The sequence below is a fragment of the Scyliorhinus canicula genome, chromosome 9, assembly GCF_902713615.1.
Source record: "Scyliorhinus canicula chromosome 9, sScyCan1.1, whole genome shotgun sequence".
In the NCBI taxonomy this organism is placed as follows: Eukaryota; Metazoa; Chordata; class Chondrichthyes; order Carcharhiniformes; family Scyliorhinidae; genus Scyliorhinus; species Scyliorhinus canicula.
The window spans coordinates 131,271,830-131,292,503 of NC_052154.1; the positions used below are offsets into that span (position 1 = coordinate 131,271,830).

The following is a 20,674-nucleotide window of genomic DNA, read 5'->3' on the forward strand; positions in this document are numbered from 1 at the left end:
ACCCTGGAACTGTGAAGCAACAGTGCTACCCACTGTGCTACCATGCTGCCCCTCAGGAGCACAATGGAATACTCTCCACTTCCTGAATGAGTGCAGTTGCAACATAACTCAAAGTTCAAAGCCATCCACGCTTGACTGACCTCTCATGCACCGCCTTAAAGGTTCACTCCACCATTGGCAGACGATGTCTCCAGTGTGCACCATCTACAAAATGTGCTGCAGAAACATGCCAAGGGCTCAACGACACCTCCCAAACCCACAACCTCTACCACTGCAAGTAACATGGGGATCAGATGCTCAGGAGTGCCAAAACTGCAAGTTCCTCTCCAAGTCACACTTTGACTTGCAGATGTATCACTGTTCCTCCATCATCATTGGATCAAAAGCTTAGAATTTCCCACCTAACAGCACTATGGGAGTACCTTGACTAAACAGACAGCAGCAATTCATGAAAGCTGAAGGGCAATTAGAGATGCACAATAAATACTGGCCTTGTTAGTGATATCAACATCCTGCAAACTAATTAAAACAAAAATTATTCTGGGTATTTTTAAGCAGTCTGTCAAATGTTACAACTTTCATGGTTGAAGACTGGCTTGAGTGAACCTAGACCTGTTGAACACCAGATTCTGGGATGGAGGAGCTTGGCATGTATTCTTTTCCCCTTTGATATAACCATTAAACTATTCAAAATATTTAAATTCATGGAAAAGGATATAATGAATGTTCAATCTTGCCCACGCTCTTGATAACTTTATTCAGTCGATTTTGAACTTCTAAAAGGAAGTTATACCAGCTCTCAGATAATGAGGTAACCAAACCTGTAAAACAGTCAGAGATAATTAAACCAGTGAAACAAGACTGCTTACATTAAAACATTGTTCTAAAAAGTGAGGTTGCATTATTGATCGTACTGAGATTGAAGGATTATTCTTCACTGTATTCTCATTTTGATTTGTCCATTCCCACTTTGATTTTTCAGAGACTTTGTTCCAATTGTTTTGATAATGTCTATGTCCCTACAACTTTGAGCAGGAGTTTCAATTTAGAAATTCCCTTATTTCGGTTTTACTGAGAATATCAGGCAACTTATTTTTTCAGTATACAAGGACTGTACCTACAATATCCTGATGGGTTGGCCTTGGCCAACAACAACATCGATGAAATCAGAAACTCTACATCTGGGCAGCTCTCCTCAAGTCTCCAAACTGTTTCTCTTCTGTGCTCGCCACGAGAAGTACTAAATTCTTTCAAAACGTTGGCTTTGTGGACAGCATTAAATACTGTAACTGCTTAAGCGCACTAAGCTTTCTGGTTTGCAGTTGTGAGAGAGTTGTCACTGGAATCACATTGAAAACAATAACTGATAAATCTGTTTCAGTTATTTTACCCGCAGAGCTACAGCTTGTTACACCATGTGCAGGATTGTTTTAAAGCAGAATTGGAAAATTATCTGAACAGAAAAGATTTGCAGGGTTACGTGTAAATGGCATGGGAGAGACAGCGGAATTGCTTTTGCAGAGCACAGTCACAGATGTGATGTACTGAAATGCCATCTGTGCTGTAACAGAAGCTCACTTAACTAGAAATTGAGTGGATTAGCTCTGCCACCTCAGAAGCAGCGATGCTGCCTGCTGCAACCCGATCAGTAGCCACAGAGAATCAAATCACAGGAAAAAGAGCTCTGTATAAAACATATTATCTGTTTCCACTCCTTGAAACCGCTAACAATTTCTTTGGGCGCGATTCTCCGCCCCCCACGCCGGGTGGGAGAATAGCGGGAGGGCCTCCCGACACTTTTCACGCCCGACCCACGCCACGAATCGCCGCTCTTTACGGCGAGCGGCGATTCTCCAACGCCGATGGGCCGAGCCTTCAAGCCCGTTTCAACACGGCAGCAAACACACCTGCTCGCTGCCATCATGAAACGGGCGCCAGATGGCCGTTTGGGGCATCTGGGGGCCCGATTGGCACGGCAGTACCACGGCCGTGCCAAGGGGGGCATATGCCCGCGATCGGTGGGCACCGATCGCGGGCCGTGCGTCCGTAACGGACGCACTCTTTTCCCTCTGCCGCCCGGCAAGATCAAGCCGCCACGTCTTGCGGGGCGGCGGAGGGAAAGGACGCCAACTGGCGTTCTCCAACCTGCAACATGCGCGACCGACGCCATTGGCCGCCTCAGCCGGCATGACGCTTGACGTGCAGCCTTGACGACCGTTGTCAAGGCCGCACCGCCGTGACGCACGGGTCCGCGCTCCTAGCCCCGCCCGGGGGGGGGGGGGGGGGGGGGGAGGAAGAGAGGGAGAATCGGCCCCGGAAGTGGGCGTGAAGGCTGCCGTGGTTCACGGCCTGTCCCACGGCAGCCTTTACGAATTTGCGGAGAATCTCGCCCTTTGTTTTTGCATTTGTTTTTGCAAAATAGATAACTTGCATCCACACTACTAGTCTGAGATTTTCTTTCTCTCCAGCATTTGTTTCAAGTCAGCAAGGCCAATCTGTAACCTCAGCTTGTTCACATTTTTTGTAATGTGCCCATTATCCCAAAATGTACTATTATCTACATACCACTGACCTGGAATCACTGTTGGCAGGGTGGTGGGAGTAGAAATGATCAAAGATTTCAAAAAGAAATTGGATAGGCATTTGGGGGAAATAAACTTGCAAGGTACAGGAATAAAGCAGGAGAACAGAGTTACTGGATTGCTCGACAGCCAATTGCAAAGTCAAATGGCTTCCTTTAGTACCATAATGACACTATCATCGTGAATGACTATGATTTAGTGGCCATTACTGAAACATGGTTAAAGGATGGTCACGACTGGGAGTTAAATATCCGAGGGTATCAAACTATTCGGAAGGACAGAGTGGATGGTAAGGGAGGTGGTGTAGCTCTGTTATTTAAGGATGACATCCGGGCAATAGTTAGGGATGATATCGGTGCCATGGAGGATAAGGTTGAATCCATTTGGGTGGAAATCAGGAATAGTAAGGCGAAAAAGTCACTGATGGGAGTAGTCTATCGGCCACCAAATAGTAACATTATGGTGGGGCAGGCAATAAACAAAGAGATAACTGATGCATGTAGCAATGGTACAGCAGTTATCATGGGGGATTTTAATCTACATGTCGATTGGTTTAACCAGGTCGGTCAAGGCAACCTTGAGGAGGAGTTTATAGAATGTATCCGCGATAGTTTCCTAGAACAGTATGTAATGGAACCTACGAGAACACAAGCGGTCCTAGATCTTGTCCTGTGTAATGAAACAAAATTGATTCATGATCTCATAGTTAGGGATCCTCTCGGAAGGAGCGATCACAATATGGTGGAATTTAAAATACAGATGGAGGGTGAGAAGGTAAAATCAAATACTAGTGTTTTGTATTTAAACAAAGGAGATTACAATGGGATGGGAGAAGAACTAGCTAAGGTAGACTGGGAGCAAAGACTTTATGGTGGAACAGTTGAGGAACAGTGGAGAACCTTCCAAGCGATTTTTCACAGTGCTCAGCAAAGGTTTATACCCACAAAAAGGAAGGACGGTAGAAAGAGGGAAAATCGACCGTGGATATCTAAGGAAATAAGGGAGAGTATCAAATTGAAGGAAAGAGCATACAAAGTGGCAAAGATTGGTGGGAGACTAGAGGACTGGGAAATATTTAAGGAGCAACAGAAAGCTACTAAAAAAGCTATAAAGAAGAGTAAGATAGAGTATGAGAGTAAACTTGCTCAGAATATAAAAACAGACAGCAAAAGTTTTACAAATATATAAAGCAAAAAAGAGTGGCTAAGGTTAATATTGGTCCTTTAGAGGATGAGAAGGGAGTTTTAATAACGGGAGATGAGGAAATGGCTGAGGAACTGAACAGGTTTTTTGGGTCGGTCTTCACAGTGGAAGACACAAATAAGATGCCAGTGACTGATAGAAATGAGGTTATGACAGGTGATGACCTTGAGAGGATTGTTATCACTAAGGAGGTAGTGATGGGCAAGCTAATGGGGCTAAAGGTAGACAAGTCTCCTGGCCCTGATGGAATGCATCCCAGAGTGCTAAAAGAGCTGGGAAATTGCAGATGCACTAGTGATGATTTACCAAAATTCACTAGACTCTGGGGTGGTCCCGGTGGATTGGAAATTAGCAAACGTGACACCACTGTTTAAAAAAGGAGGTAGGCAGAGAGCAGGAAATTATAGGCCAGTGAGCTTAATGTCGGTAGTAGGGAAGATGCTGGAATCTATCATCAAGGAAGAAATAGCGAGGCATCTGGATAGAAATTGTCCCATTGGGCAGACGCAGCATGGGTTCATAAAGGGCAGGTCGTGCCTAACTAATTTAGTGGAATTTTTTGAGGACATTACCAGTGCAGTAGATAACGGGGAGCCAATGGATGTGGTATATCTGGATTTCCAGAAAGCTTTTGACAAGGTGCCACACAAAAGGCTGCTGCATAAGATAAAGAAATGAAATGAAAAATGAAAATCGCTTATTGTCACGAGTAGGCTTCAATGAAGTTACTGTGAAAAGCCCCTAGTCGCCACATTCCGGCGCCTGTCCGGGGAGGCTGGTACGGGAATCGAACCGTGCTGCTGGCCTGCTTGGTCTGCTTTAAAAGCCAGCGATTTAGCCAAGTGAGCTAAACCAGTCCCTGCATGGGATTAATGCATGGCATTAAGGGTAAAGTAGTAGCATGGATAGAGGATTGGTGAATTAATAGAAAGCAAAGAGTGGGGATTAATGGGTGCTTCTCTGGTTGGCGATCAGTAGCTAGTGGTGTCCCTCAGGGATCCGTGTTGGGCCCACAATTGTTCACAATCTACATAGATGATTTGGAGTTGGGGACCAAGGGCAATGTGTCCAAGTTTGCAGATGACACTAAAATGAGTGGTGAAGCGAAAAGTGCAGAGGATACTGGAAGTCTGCAGAGGGATTTGGATAGGTTAAGTGAATGGGCTAGGGTCTGGCAAATGGAATACAATGTTGACAAATGTGAGGTTATCCATTTTGGTAGGAATAACAGCAAACGGGATTATTATTTAAACAATAAAATATTAAAGCATGCTGCTGTGCAGAGAGACCTGGGTGTGCTAGTGCATGAGTCACAGAAAGTTGGTTTACAGGTGCAACAGGTGATTAAGAAGGCAAATGGAATTTTGTCCTTCATTGCTAGAGGGATGGAGTTTAAGACTATGGAGGTTATGCTGCAATTGTATAAGGTATTAGTGAGGCCACACCTGGAGTATTCAGTTTTGGTCTCCTTACTTGAGAAAGGACGTACTGGCGCTGGAGGGTGTGCAGAGGAGATTCACTAGGTTAATCCCAGAGCTGAAGGGGTTGGATTACGAGGAGAGGTTGAGTAGACTGGGACTGTACTCATTGGAATTTAGAAGGATGAGGGGGGATGTTATAGAAACATTAAAAATTATGAAGGGAATAGATAGGATAGATGTGGGCAGGTTGTTTCCACTGGCGGGTGAAAGCAGAACTAGGGGGCATAGCCTCAAAATAAGGGGAAATAGATTTAGGCCGGAGTTTAGGAGGAACCTCTTCACCCAAAGGGTTGTGAATCTATGGAATTCCTTGCCCAGTGAAGCAGTTGAGGCTCCTTCATTAAATGTTTTTAAGGTAAAGATAGATCGTTTTTTGAAGAATAAAGGGATTAAGGGTTATGGTGTTCGGGCCGTAAAGTGGAGCCGAGTCCACAAAAGATCAGCCATGATCTCATTGAATGGCGGAGCAGGCTTGAGGGGCCAGATGGCCTACTCCTAGTTCTTATGTAGTCCTACGATTTGGGGGGGTAGAGAGAAAGGGGAAGAGAGAGAGAGATAGGTGAGTCAGGGCGAGATGGGAAGTTGGACTTCGAGCTGTCTTGTGTCTGGGAGGCTGTCAGTAGCTGAGCTGGGGTGGGTTTGAAAGAACAGGTGAGCACTTGTTGAATTACCTAGATGTTAGACTAGGTTTTAATCTGGAGAGGAGAGAGATTTGTGGAAGATTTCAGGGAGCAGGGGAATTGCCCATTGGAATTTGAAACTTCCCAGGCAATTCTCACTGCAGTCTACGGGTCAAAGCTTCCACATGATTTCAATGCACATCTTCATCATGCATCCAGTCTCTGATGATCCAGAGACCAGAAGATTTGGCTCAATGCAAAAGCAACTGCGCTCTAATAGCCACCTGGAAAATTAGCATTTGATGCTTTGCAAAACTGACTTGTTTCATGTTTTTTGGATGGACTAAAGATGGGAATCGAGTACACATTTTACTCACCCTCAAAACATTCTCTACTTTAGAGGTGTTTCATTGCAGTAATTAACTACAGCCTACATTAAACAGATGTGTTATGAATTTGTTAGTCGTGCTCTAGAAGTAACAAGGTGTGACATTCCAGAAGCTGGGAAAATAATTATTTTGTCCTTGAAATTCCCAGGGACAGCTTCCAGATAGAGGGCCAATCCTATGACCAGCTGACTTCTAGCAGCCTTTGTAATTCTCTTTGTTCAAGAGAAAAGTAAAGTATTTTTTTAAAAAAGCAGTCAGGATAAAGTTTTTAATCGTGTTGGGCTTCTTTCCATGTGACAGGATCCCAGCAGCTGGTTACTCCTTATCTAGTACCTCAGAACAAATTTCAAATTCTCTCAAACTCTCTTTGTTTTACATCTTTTAAAAAATATTTAGAGTATCCAATTATTTTTTTCCAATTAAGGGGCATTTTTAGCATGGCCAATCCACCTACCTTGCACATCTTTGGTTTAATAAGAACAAGGAGCAGGAGTAGGCCATATGGCCCCTCGAGCCTGCTCCACCATTCAATGAGATCATGGCTGATCTTTTGTGGACTCAGCTCCACTTTCCGGCCCGAACACCATAACCCTTAATCCCTTTATTCTTCAAAAAACGATCTATCTTTATCTTAAAAACATTTATTGAAGGAGCCTCAACTGCTTCACTGGGCAAGGAATTCCATAGATTCACAACCTTTTGGGTGAAGAAGTTCCTCCTAAACTCCGGCCTAAATCTACTTCCCCTTATTTTGAGGCTATGCCCCCTAGTTCTGCTTTCACCCGCCAGTGGAAACAACTTGCCCGCATCTATCCTATCTATTCCCTTCATAATTGTATATGTTTCTATAACATCCCCCCTCATCCTTCTAAATTCCAATGAGTACAGTCCCAGTCTACTCAACCTTTCCTTGTAATCCAACCCCTTCAACTCTGGGATTAACCTAGTGAATCTCCTCTGCACACCCTCCAGTGCCAGTACATCCTTTGTCAGGTAAGGAGACCAAAACTGAACACAATACTCCAGGTGTGGCCTCACTTAACACCTTATACAATGATGTGGAGATGCCGGCGTTGGACTGGGGTGAGCACAGTAAGACGTCTTACAACACCAGGTTAAAGTCCAACAGGTTCGTTTCAAGCACGAGCTTGCGGAGCACTGCTCCTTCCTCAGGTATACCTCTCCATTCACCTGAGGAAGGAGCAGTGCTCCGAAAGCTCGTGTTTGAAACAAACCTGTTGGACTTTAACCTGGTGTTGTAAGACTTCTTACCTTGTACAATTGCAGCATAACCTCCCTAGTCTTAAACTCCATCCCTCTAGCAATGAAGGACAAAATTCCATTCGCTTTCTTAATCACCTGTTGCACCTGTAAACCAACTTTTTGCGACTCATGCACGAGCACACCCAGGTCTCTGCACAGCAGCATGTTTTAATATTTTATCATTTAAAATGTGTTGTTGTGGGGGCAAAACCCACACAAATAAGGGGAGAATGTGCAAACTCCACACGAACAGTGACCCAGGGGTGGGATCGAACTTGGGGCCTCGGTGCCGTGAGGCAGCAGTGCTAACCAATGTGCCGCCATACTGCCCTTGTTTCACCTCTATTACTAATCTATCCTTCGCCACCAAACTTTGTCATGAGGACTTCTGCTTCTTGAAGACTGTCCTACAGCTTTTATTTCTTTATTTAATCTATTCAAGCTACATCGTCTGTTGCCACATGCATGTCTGTCGGGACTACTACTTGAAGGTCTCTTCAATGGATGCAAAAAGTGGTCGCGTTGATGTCACTTGGTTTTCCTGCATCAGATCATTTAAATAGTCTTTCACTAGGAGTACCCTCCGATGTACTCAGATTCTGTGCTGTATGGCCAGTGGAAAAATTAAATTGATATGTAGACATGGGTGGAAAGAGCTATCATGTTCAGAGGCAATCAGCCAGTGAGAGTGCTCGGTTTACCTATATTCCAGAGTGATGCGGTGATTGGAAGGATGTACCAATTGTGGGATATGCAGGAGAGGCTACTGGCAAGTTTAAACTTTGGTCAAGATTTCTTAATCACCTGTTGCACCTGTAAACCAACTTTTTGCGACTCATGCACGAGCACACCCAGGTCTCTGCACAGCAGCATGTTTTAATATTTTATCATTTAAAATGTGTTGTTGTGGGGGCAAAACCCACACAAATAAGAGGAGAATGTGCAAACTCCACACGAACAGTGACCCAGGGGTGGGATCGAACTTGGGGCCTCGGTGCCGTGAGGCAGCAGTGCTAACCAATGTGCCGCCATACTGCCCTTGTTTCACCTCTATTACTAATCTATCCTTCGCCACCAAACTTTGTCATGAGGACTTCTGCTTCTTGAAGACTGTCCTACAGCTTTTATTTCTTTATTTAATCTATTCAAGCTACATCGTCTGTTGCCACATGCATGTCTGTCGGGACTACTACTTGAAGGTCTCTTCAATGGATGCAAAAAGTGGTCGCGTTGATGTCACTTGGTTTTCCTGCATCAGATCATTTAAATAGTCTTTCACTAGGAGTACCCTCCGATGTACTCAGATTCTGTGCTGTATGGCCAGTGGAAAAATTAAATTGATATGTAGACATGGGTGGAAAGAGCTATCATGTTCAGAGGCAATCAGCCAGTGAGAGTGCTCGGTTTACCTATATTCCAGAGTGATGCGGTGATTGGAAGGATGTACCAATTGTGGGATATGCAGGAGAGGCTACTGGCAAGTTTAAACTTTGGTCAAGATTTCTTAATCGGGCAGCACGGTGGCCTAGTGGTTAGCACAACCGCCTCACGGCGCTGAGGTCCCAGGTTCGATCCCGGCTCTGGGTCACTGTCTGTGTGGAGTTTGCACATTCTCCCCGTGTCTGCGTGGGTTTCGCCCCCACAACCCAAAAATGTGCAGAGTAGGTGGATTGGCCACTCTAAATTGCCCCTTAATAGAAAAAATAATTGGGTAATCTAAATTTATAAAAAAAAAAAGATTTCTTAATCACCTGTTGCACCTGTAAACCAACTTTTTGCGACTCATGCACGAGCACACCCAGGTCTCTGCACAGCAGCATGTTTTAATATTTTATCATTTAAAATGTGTTGTTGTGGGGGCAAAACCCACACAAATAAGGGGAGAATGTGCAAACTCCACACGAACAGTGACCCAGGGGTGGGATCGAACTTGGGGCCTCGGTGCCGTGAGGCAGCAGTGCTAACCAATGTGCCGCCATACTGCCCTTGTTTCACCTCTATTACTAATCTATCCTTCGCCACCAAACTTTGTTATGAGGACTTCTGCTTCTTGAAGACTGTCCTACAGCTTTTATTTCTTTATTTAATCTATTCAAGCTACATCGTCTGTTGCCACATGCATGTCTGTCGGGACTACTACTTGAAGGTCTCTCTTTTGCACTATTAGAGGCTCTTCCTCTAGTATGTCCTTTCCTGATGCAAGCATCACTTTAAGAAACAAAAATCAGTACTTCTACATAGCTTGCTCTCCACTTTTACACACCATTCTGCCATGGACTTGATGGCCATCATTTGACCAAAGTTTAAACTTGCCAGTAGCCTCTCCTGCATATCCCACAATTGGTACATCCTTCCATTCACCGCATCACTCTGGAATATAGGTAAACCGAGCACTCTCACTGGCTGATTGCCTCTGAACATGATAGCTCTTTCCACCCATGTCTACATATCAATTTAATTTTTCCACTGGCCATACAGCACAGAATCTGAGTGCATCGGAGGGTACTCCTAGTGAAAGACTATTTAAATGATCTGATGCAGGAAAACCAAGTGACATCAACGCGACCACTTTTTGCATCCATTCTTATCCATTACAAATTAATTAACAGTCGATGTGAATGATTACGGGTTCATTCTGTAAAGTACATCATGTGTGTTCTCCCGCACAAGGGGAGAGCTCCAAGATGGTATGCTAGAGTCAAGGATGTTTCATAGCAGCTGCATGGCATACTGGAAGGGGAGGGTGAACAGCCAGCGGTCATGGTACATATTGGAACTAATGGTACAAAAAGGATGAGGTCCTAAGAGCCGAATATAGGAGTTAGAAATAAGTTGAAAAGTAAGACCTCAGGATTACTACCAATGCCACGTGCTAGTCAGAGCAGAAATAGAAGGACTTCCAGTGAGTGGTCAGACATTTGGCAGCTCCTGGTCGAAGTGTTTTTATTGGTCCTTTTCCCCGTTTGCTGGGCAGATGTTTTGGTGGGAAACGATGTAGAGGCGATTGAGGAAAGTTAAACTCCACTGATGGTGCTGGTGAATGGATCCATGGAGCAAAGTGGGTCGAGAAGGGAGCTGTTGGAGCAAGAAATTCTTTGTGCGCCAAGGGTGAAGATGGCGGAGGGTAAAGGGTCAGCCCTGCCTGCCCAGTGGTCAACAGAACAGCTGGTAGACATCTCAAATGAGAAGTTCAGCTGGCAGAGGAGGGAAGCCCAGGAAGACCTAGCCACGGCAGTAGAACCACTAAAAACAGGAATTGATTGGGTGGAGCAACGGCTGGAGACCCAGGGCCATGCCATTCGGAAAGTGGAGGGGGCGGTGGGGAAGCACGAGGATCAGCTGACCTCTTTGGCAGCTGAGATCGGAATGATGCGGGAGACCCAGAAGCAGCTAAAGGAGAAGGTGGAGGATCTGGAGAACCGCTCCTGGAGACAAAGTTTAAGAATTGTGGGAATGCCTGAAGGCATCGAGGTAGCAGACGCTGGCTCACATTTAGCCAAGATGTTGGAGAAGCTAATGGTGAGGGGGCTTTCCACTGGCCTCTGGAGGTCCAAATGGCACATCGGGCGCTGATGAGGAAGCCGCAGGCGAAAGAGCCACCAAGGGCGATGGTAGTCCGGTTCCATCGATTCCTCGACAAGGAGAAGATATTGCAGTGGGCAAGGCAGAAGAGGAGGTGCAACTGGGAAGGCACACCAGAACCTGGGCGTGGACCTCGCAAAGAAGAGCGCCGGGTTTAATCAAGTGAAGGCTGGCCTCTTTAAGAAGGGCCCACAGCGGAGACTGGAAGTAGGATGAGGTGGTGTACGAGCGGATGAGGGCCACCATTTGGGGGTAGGTAGAACTGAACAACACGGTTTCAGCCGCCACCCTACGGGAGTGGTTGGGGTGAGTTCATATCAATCCAAAAGCATAGGGAAAAGGTGGAGCGGTCAGGAAGTATTCGGAAGCCCGAAAGCGAGATTGTTGAAGGAGAGGCAGAAGTTTCAGATGTAGTTTGGGTCAGTGTCCACAGGGAAGGCAGTAGGGCAGTTGCGGAGGGCCAGAGGGGCAGTGTAGGTGCACGGGGAGAAGGTGCATAGGATGCTGGTCCACCAACTCAGGAAACAAGAGGCGGCAGCGAGGGAGATTGGAAGGGTGAAGGACAGGAGGGGAAGAGTGGTACTCGACCCGGTGGGGGTGAATGGGGTGTTTGAAGAGTTCTATAGGAGGCTCTGCGATTCGGAGCCTCCTATAGAATAAGGAGGAGCTCCCCCCTACATTATAGCAGGCATCCATTTTCCTCATATTAAACAAGGATAAAGATCCAGAACAGTGTGGGTCCTATTGCCTGATATCGTCGCCAAACACGGGCGCAAATTGAGGACTGTGTGCCGGGGCGACGGGGTGAACAGATGGGGTTCGTAAAGGGCAAGCGAAAGTCAGGTTACTAAACGCAATAATGATTGGGAGGTGGCAGCTACAATGGATGCAGAGAAGGCGTTCAATCGAGTGGAATGGGAGTCCTTGTGGGATGTGTTGGGATGGTTTGGGTAGGGGTTTGTAGGCTAGGTCCGATTTTGTATAGGGCACTGGTTGCGAGCCTGCGGACGAATTGGGTGAGCTTGGGGTACTTTGGACTACACTGTGGGATACGGCTAGGGTGCCCACACTCCCCGTTGCTTTTTGCCTTGGGATTAGAAGAGTAATTGGCAATGGCACTTAGAGCATCAAGGAGTTGGAGAGGGATTGTGGGGGGTGGTTTGAGCACAGGGACTTGCTATACGCGGAAGACCTGTTGCTTTATATCTTGGATCCACTGGGAGGCATTGGGGGAATTAAGAGTATTTTAGGTGAGTTTGGCCGGTTTCCCAGGATATGAGCTAAACATGGGAAAGTGAGGTCTTCCTGGTCGAGGCCAGTGGGTAGGAGAGGAGGTTGGGCAAGCTGCCGTTTAAGGTGGTGGGGGCAAGCTTCAGATATTTGGGTATCCAGGTGGCACAGGGATGGGAGCAGCTGCATAAGTTGAACCTGGCGCGGTTGATGGAACAGATATGGGAGGGGATTTTAAGAGGTGGGATGTGCTGCTACTATCGCTTGCGGGTGCAGACAGTGAAAATGACAATGCTGCTGAGGCTCTTACTTGTTTTTCAGAACCTCCCGATCTTTGTCCAAAATCATTCTTTAGGAAAGTTAATGCTTTGATCTCGGGATTTGGGTGGGCAGCAGAAATCCCACAGGTAAAGGTGCAACCACAGGCTGGAACAGGGATGGGGCTGAGCTGGCCTTTCCAAACATAATGAATTATTATTGGACAGCGAATATTATTAAGTTGAGAAAGTGGGTAGTGGATGAGGGTTTGGCGTGGGGGCAGATAGAGCCTCTTGCCGGGACACGGGTTTAGGGGCATTGTTGATGGCGTTCTGCCATTCTCGCCGGCCAAGTACTCCACGAGCCTTGTGGCAGCATCTGAGGTTGGAAGGTGTCTCGGTGTGGGCACCGATTTGTGGCAATCATAGATTTGCTCTGGAGGTGTGACGATGGGCAGGGATCAAGCGGTTTGGGGACCTGTTTGTGTAAGGGCAGCTTATCCCAGTAAGGAGGAAAGATTGCAAGAGAGAGATAACCAAGGAAGTTAAGGAGGGTATTAAGTTGAGAGAAAAAGCATATGAGGTGGTGAATGCCAGTGATAACCCCGAAGATTGGGGAAAATTCAGAATCCAGTAAAAGAGGACTAAAAAGTATTTATTTGCTGTAACCGGTTTTGATACATGTTTGTAATAAAATACATTAAAAAAAAAGAGGACTAATAAGGTAATAAAGAGGGAGAAAATGAACTACAAGGTCAAACTAGGACGGAATATAAAAACTGACAATAAGACCTTCTTCAAATATATGAAAACAAAAAGGTCAAAGTGAACATGGGCCCCATAGAAAATGAATCTGGGGAAATAGTGATGAGGAACAAGGAAATGCAGGGGAGTTAAACATTTTGCATCAGTCTTTACGGTGGAAGATACTTTGAATACCCACACTAAAATAGTCCCTTAATTAGAAAAAAATGAATTGGGTAGTTTAAATTTTTTAAAAAACATATAGGAAGGGGCTTGACAGGGTAAATACTAAAGAATATGGGGAACAATCAAATACCATCTCTAGAGAAGTAGTATTAGACAAACTGATGGGGTTAAAGGTAGATAAGGCCACTGGCCCTGATGGTTTGCATCCTAGAATCATAAAAGAAGTAGCTACAGAGGTAGTTGAAGAACTGACTTCAATATTCGAAAAATCCTTTGGATTCTGGAGAAGTACAGAAGGATTGGAAAACTGCCAATGTGACACCCCTATTCAAAAGGGATGGAAGGAAAAAACGGGTAACTATAGGCTGATTAGCCTACCATCTTTTGTTGGAAACATGTGGGAATCAATTATGAAGGAATAATAGCAGCACATTTGGAAAATCACAGCAGCACATTTGGAAAATCATGATCTAATCAAGCAGAGTCCGCATGGCTTTATGAAAGGGAAATCGGTCTGGCTAGTTTATTAGACTTTTTCGAGGCAGTCTCAACCAGAGTGGATGGAGGGGAAACCAGTAGATGTACTGTACTTGGACTTCCAGAAGGCATTTGACAAAGTACCTCACAAAAGGTCAAGTCAGAAGAGCTCATGGCGTTGGAGCATGGATTGATGGCTAATGGGTGTGAAACAGCGAGTGGGGATAAAGGGTTCTTCTTCAGGTTGTGGGGTTCTACAGGGATCAATACCGGGACCGCAACTGTTTACATTATATATTAATGACTTGGAGGAAGGAAGCGTAGGTACTGTAGTCAGGTTTACAGACAACACAAACATTGGTGGAAAGGCAAGTTGCAAGAGAGATGCAAACAGTTTGCTAAGAGATTTTGGGCAAAAAGTTGGCAAATGGAGTATAATGTGGGAAAATATGAAGTTGTTCATTTTGGAGGAACAAAAGAACAGGGTATTATTTAAATACTGAAAAACTGCAGAAAGCTGCAACACAGGGCGACTTGGGGCACTTGTGCATGAAACACAGAAAGCTAGCACACTGGTGCTGCAGATAATCAGGAAAGCTAATGGAATGTTGGTCCTTATTTCAAGGAGGTTGGAATACAAGATTAGGGAAGTCTTGCAGCAACTATACAAGGTGCTGCTGAGGCCACATCTGGAGTACTGCGAGTTTAGGTCCCCTTAAGGAAATATATTATTTCACTGGAAGCGGTTCAGAAAAGATTCACAAGTCTGATCCCCGTAATGGGGGGGGGGGGGGGGGGGGGGGGGGGGGATTTCTCATCAGCAAAGGTTAAACAGGTTGGGACTATAAGTTGGGGCAGCATGGTAGCACAGTGGTTAGCACTGTGGCTTCACAGTGCCAGGTTCGATTCCCCGCTGGATCACTGTCTGTGCGGAGTCTGCACGTTCTCCCAGTGTCTGCGTGGGTTTCCTGCGGGTGCTCCAGTTTCCTCCCACAGTCCAAAGACGTGCAGGTTAGGTGGAAGGTTAGATGGGGTTATTGGGTTACGGGGATAGGGTGGAAGTGAGGGCTTAAGTGCAGACTAGATGGGCCGAATGGCCTCCTTCTGCACTGTATGTTCTATGTTACTACATATACTCACTGGAACCAAGAAAAATGAGAGGTGATATTGAAATATATTGGGGTGGCACGGTGGCACAGTGATTAGCACTGCAGCCTCAAAGCGCCGAGGACCCGGGCTTGATCTCTTCCTTGGATCACTGCCCGTGTGGAATTTGCACTTTCACCCCGTGTCTGTGTGGGTCTCACTCCCATAACCGAAAGATGTGCAGGGTAGGTGGACTGGCCATGCAAAAATTGCCCTTAATTAAACAAAAAGAATTGAGGACTTAAAATTTTAATAAAAGAAACCTATAGGAGTCTCAAGGACAGGTAAATACTGAAAGGATGTTTCCCTTCATGGAAGAGTTTAGGAACGTAAGAGCACAATCTCAGAATAAAGGGGTGCCAATTTAAGATTGAGATGAGGAGGAATTTCTTCTCTCAGAGGACTGAGTGTCTTTGGAACCCCTTGCTGTGGGGCAGGGATAGAGAGATTCTTGATCAGTAAGGGAATCAAGTGTTATGGGGAAAGGGCAGAGAAGTGGGCGTGAATAATGTTGGATCAGCCATGATCCTATTGAATGGCAAAACAGGCTTCAAGGGCCGAACACTCTACTTCTGTTTCTATTTCCTATGGTCTTAAAAATACTATTCTACTACACTTTGGTGGTAAAATCTCAGTGTTCCTCCAAATCTGGTCTCTTGCACATTCTCTATAATAATTGCTTCACTATTGGCAACCATGCCTTTCAGACGCCTAATCAATTCTGGAATTCCTTCCTTAAACCACAATCTCTCTCTTCTCCTATACGATGTCCCTTAAAACTTGCCTTTTTAAACAAGCTTCTGGTTATCAGTCCTGATAATTCCATGTGTGGCCAATGTCAAACTTTCTTTGATAAATCTTCCAAGAAGCAACTTAGGGCAACTTTACTGCATTAAAGAAACAATATAAATTGCTCTGTGTGGAGTTTGCACATTCTCCCCGTGTCTGTGTGAGTTTCAGCCCCACAACCCAAAAATGTGCAAGTTTGGTTGATTGGCCACGCTAAATTGCCCGGAAAAAAAGAAACTATATAATGCAAGCCACTGTTGTTGCTTCTGGAACAAGCATTTGATGTAAGCTTTTATTCTGTTCAAACAACCTTCAAGTATGCAAACTCACCAATCATGCCATTGACTGTGCCAAACAATACCGAACCCAGTGTAGGTGTGGAAGTCTCGCCAAGATTCTGCATTACCAGAGATCCATGACAGAACACATTAACAAACTCGCCAAGGTGGAACAATCCTACTTCTTGGAGATGTTGCCTTTCTTCATCTGTTGTAGCCGCACTGAAAATAAAAACACAATACTATTGCTGCATGTACAATTCCAACACCTTTCATTTTATGGTCAGAGAGGTAGCAGAACTCGCTGCAAACTGAGTATTTAATTACATTGCTACAATGCTTCTCACAGAAGATGATACCCAAGAACACTTTACATGGTTAGGAAAACATTCAACATTGAGATGGAACCAAGGAAAGAGAAGGAAAAATGCCTAAAGCATGGTTGAGGAGCGCTTTTAGTTTAGAAACTAAAGAGATGCATTTAATTGGAGGAACTTTATTGAAGGCTGGGATATGGTGGTAGAAACAATGGTCACTAATGTGCAACAAAGGGCAGCAGGAAATATACAGTGCTTGCTGAAGTATAACGGCTCAGTAAAATGAAATGAAATGAAAATCACTTGTCACAAGTAGGCTTCAAATGAAGTTACTGTGAAAAGGCTCTAGTCGCCACATTCCGGCGCCTGTTGGGGAGGCTGGTACAGGAATTGGCCTGCCTTGGTTTGCTTTCAAAGCCAGCGAATTAGCCCTGTGCTAAACCAGCCCCATCTAAAAAAAAGTCACTGAGCCAATTTGCTTGGATATGGGAAGCCAGTGGACCTTTGCAATGACAGAGGCGAAGGGAAGCAACAATGTTGGTGATCGTATAAATGTGCTGTAATTTAAAGGAGGTAAAGGATAGAAGGCTGGCTGGAAAAATGTTTTGATAAGTTGAATTTCAAGATGATACGACGACGAGTAAGCTGCTGGAGACCCAGACAACCCAGGGTGCAGCGATACTCGAGTTGCAGCAGCAGGCCTCTGAGCGCGAGGTGGTGGTTTCGGCCCTCGTGGGGAAGGTGGAGATACACGAGGCACTTCATAAAAAGTGGCAAGATCGGTTCGAGGAGATGGAGCTTCGGTCATGGAGGAAGAACCTGCAGATCCTGGGCCTCGAGGAGGGGCTGGAGGGGTCAGACCTGCCGGCCTATGTGGCCGTGATGTTGAACTCGCTGGTGGGGGCAGGATCCTTCCATCTGCCCCTGGAGCTGGAGGGGGCCCATAGAGTGCTGGCCAGGCGGCCTAAGTCGAATGAACCCCCGCGGGCGGTGCTGGTGCGGTTCCATCGGTTCAGCGACCGGGAGTGTGTTCTCCGATGGGCCAAGAAGGTGAGGAGCAGTAAGTGGGAGAATTCGGTAGTGCGTATCTACCAGGACTGGAGTGCGGAGGTGGCCAAGCAGAGAGCCGGGTTTAACCGGACGAAGGCGGTGCTCCATGGAAAGCAGGTGAAGTTCGGCATGTTGCCGCCTGCGCGCCTGTGGGTCACCTACAAGGACCGGCATCACTACTTTGAGTCCCCGGAGGAAGCGTGGGCTTTTGTGCAGGCTGAAAAGCTGGACTTGAACTAGAGATTGGGGGCTGTGGGAGTTTTTCTATTCTATTCATGTATCATTGTTTATGCTGTAGCGGGTTATTGTTTGTTTTTGTTTTTCCTCTCACTTTCGGACGATGTGGGTTATGGTTTCGTGTTCTAAGGGGGGTACTGGGGTTTGTGATTGATCTTTGTCTTTGTTTGTATGGAGTTGGTGGTTGGGTTGGGACTGCGGTTTGGGAGCTGCGTTGGTGGGGTGGGGCAGTGTGAAAGCGCAGGCTTTTCTCTGGTTTCCCGCGCTGCGGGACGAGGGGGTGGAGCTGGTGGCGAGGGGCGTGGCTATTAGACCGGGTTTCCCGCGCTGAAGCGGTGCCCAGGAGCTGATGCAGGGGAGACCTCATATCAGGAAGGGTCGGAGTTAGAGCGGGAGCTGCCAGGGTCAGCAGGCTCACGGGAGACGGAAGTATAGTGGAGGGAGAGTCGCGGCTAGGAGGGGTCCTAGCCTGGTTTGGGGGGGGGGGGGGGGGGGGGAGGGGGGGGAAGAGATACCGGGTTGCTGCTGGATTGGCCAGGGAGGAGTTCGGGGTGAAGTTCTATCGCCGTGGGAAACGGGCCGAATGGGTGATGGCCAGGGGCGAGCAGTCGATGGGTTATGGCTAGTCGACGGGGGAGGGGGGGGGGCGGGGTGCCCCCTGATCCGGCTGATTACGTGGAACGTGAGGGGGTTGAATGGGCCGGTGAAGCGGGCCCGGGTGTTTTCGCATCTGAAGGGGCTGAAGGCAGACGTGGCCATGCTCCAGGAGACCCACCTGAAGGTGGCGGACCAGGTCCGTCTGAGGAAGGGGTGGGTGGGGCAGGTTTTCCACTCAGGGCTCGACTCGAAGAACCGGGGGGTGGCGATCCTGGTGGGGAAGAGGGTGGCGTTTGAGGCGTCTGAGGTTGTGGCTGATATTGGCGGCAGATATGTGATGGTGAACGGTAAGCTGCAGGGGGAGAGGGTGGTGTTGGTTAATGTGTACGCCCCAAATTGGGATGATGCTGGTTTCATGAGGCGTTTGAACCGCATTCCTGGCCTGGAGGGGGGAAAGAGAGAGAGAGACTGGGGGACTTCAATACGGTGCTGGATCCCCTACTGGATTGTTCTAGTTCAAGGACAGGCAGGAGGCCAGCGGCGGCCAAGGTATTGAGGGGGTTTATGGACCAGATGGGAGGAGTGGATCCCTGGAGGTTCGGGAGGCCGAGGGCTCGGGAGTACTCCTTTTTCTCCCATGTGCACAGGGTTTATTCCCGCATTGATTTCTTTGTTCCGAGCAGGGGACTGGTCCCGAGGGTGGAGGAGGCTGAATATTCGGCTATCGCGATTTAGGACCATGCTCCGCATTGGGTGGATCTGGAGATGGGGGAGGCGCGGGACCAGCGCCCGCTTTGGCGTCTGGACGTGGGGTTGTTCGCTGATGAGGTGTGTAGGAGGGTTCGGGGATGTATCGAGAGGTTCCTCGAGGTCAATGATACTGGGGAGGTCCAGGTGGGGATGGTGTGGGAGGCTCTGAAGGCAGTGATTAGGGGGGAGCTGATCTCCATCCGAGCCCATGGGGAGAGGAGGGAGAGGGAGAGACTGGTGGAGGAGCTGTTGAGTGTGGATAGGAGGTACGCGGAGGCCCCGGAGGAGGGATTGCTGGGGGAACGGCGTAGCTTGCAGGCCAAGTTTGATTTATTGACCACCAGAAAGGCGGAGACACCGTGGAGGAAGGCGCAGGGAGCGGTCTAGGAGTATGGAGAGAAGGCGAGCAGGATGCTGGCGCACCAGCTGCGTAAGCAGGACGCGGCTAGAGAGATTGGTGGAGTGAAGGGTAGAGATGGGACCGTGGTGCGCCAGGGGGCAGAGGTCAATGAGGTCTTTAGGGACTTCTATAGGGAACTGTACCGGTCGGATACGCCGGCAGTGGGAGGGGGAATGGAGAATTTTCTGGACAGGCTCCGATTTCCAAGGGTGCAGGAGGAGCAGGTGGAGGGACTGGGGGCGCCGATCGAGTTGGAGGAGCTGATCAGTGGGATTGGCCACATGCAGTCGGGGAAGGCGCCGGGACCGGATGGGTTCCCGGTTGAATTTTATAAGAAATATGCGGACCTGCTGGACCCCCTATTGGTCAGGACCTTTAACGAGGCATGGGAGGAGGGTGTTCTGCCCACGACGATGTCTCGGGCACTAACCTCCCTGATCCTGAAGCGTGATAAGGACCCCTTGCCGTGCGGATCATACAGGCCAATTTCACTGCTGAATGTAGACGCCAAGTTGCTGGCGAAGATCTTGGCCACTAGAATAGAGGACTGGGTGCCGGGGGTGGTTCATGAAGATCAGACGGGTTTTGTGAAGGGTAGGCAGCTGAACACTAACGTGCGAAGGCTGCTAAATGTGATAAATGATGCCGGCAGCAGAAGGAGAGGCATAGATTGTGGTGGCATTGGATGCGGAGAAGGCCTTTGACAGGGTTGAGTGGGGGTACTTGTGGGAGGTGTTGGAGAGGTTCGGGTTTGGGGTGGGGTTTATTAATTGGTGAGGTTGCTGTACGAGGCCCCGATGGCGAGTGTAGCGACAAATGGGAGGAGGTCAGAGTACTTCAGGCTCCACCGTGGGACGAGGCAGGGGTGCCCCCTGTCCCCCTTGCTTTTTGCGCTGGCAATTGAGCCTCTTACCATGGCTCTTAGGGAGTCGAGGAGGTGGAGGGGTTTGGTGCGAGGTGGGGAGGAGCACCGAGTGTCGCTGTATGCGGACGACTTGCTGTTGTATGTAGCAGACCCGGTGGGGGGAATGCCGGAGGTGATGGAGATTCTTGCTGAGTTTGGGAGTTTCTCGGGATATAAATTGAACCTGGGCAA

At 47.5% G+C, this 20,674-nt stretch overlaps 1 protein-coding gene across 1 annotated transcript in view; it reads right to left on the reverse strand.

The window, feature by feature from the left end:
* ddb1 (damage-specific DNA binding protein 1) overlaps positions 1 to 20,674 on the reverse strand; it is a 181,695-nt gene that overhangs the window by 13,415 nt on the left and 147,606 nt on the right. Inside the window, exons 24-25 of the mRNA XM_038807595.1 lie at positions 16,280 to 16,449; positions 719 to 821 (exon numbers count right to left, since the gene is read on the reverse strand). Coding sequence (XP_038663523.1) covers positions 719 to 821; positions 16,280 to 16,449 — 273 coding nt within the window. The remainder of the gene's footprint in view (positions 1 to 718; positions 822 to 16,279; positions 16,450 to 20,674) is intronic.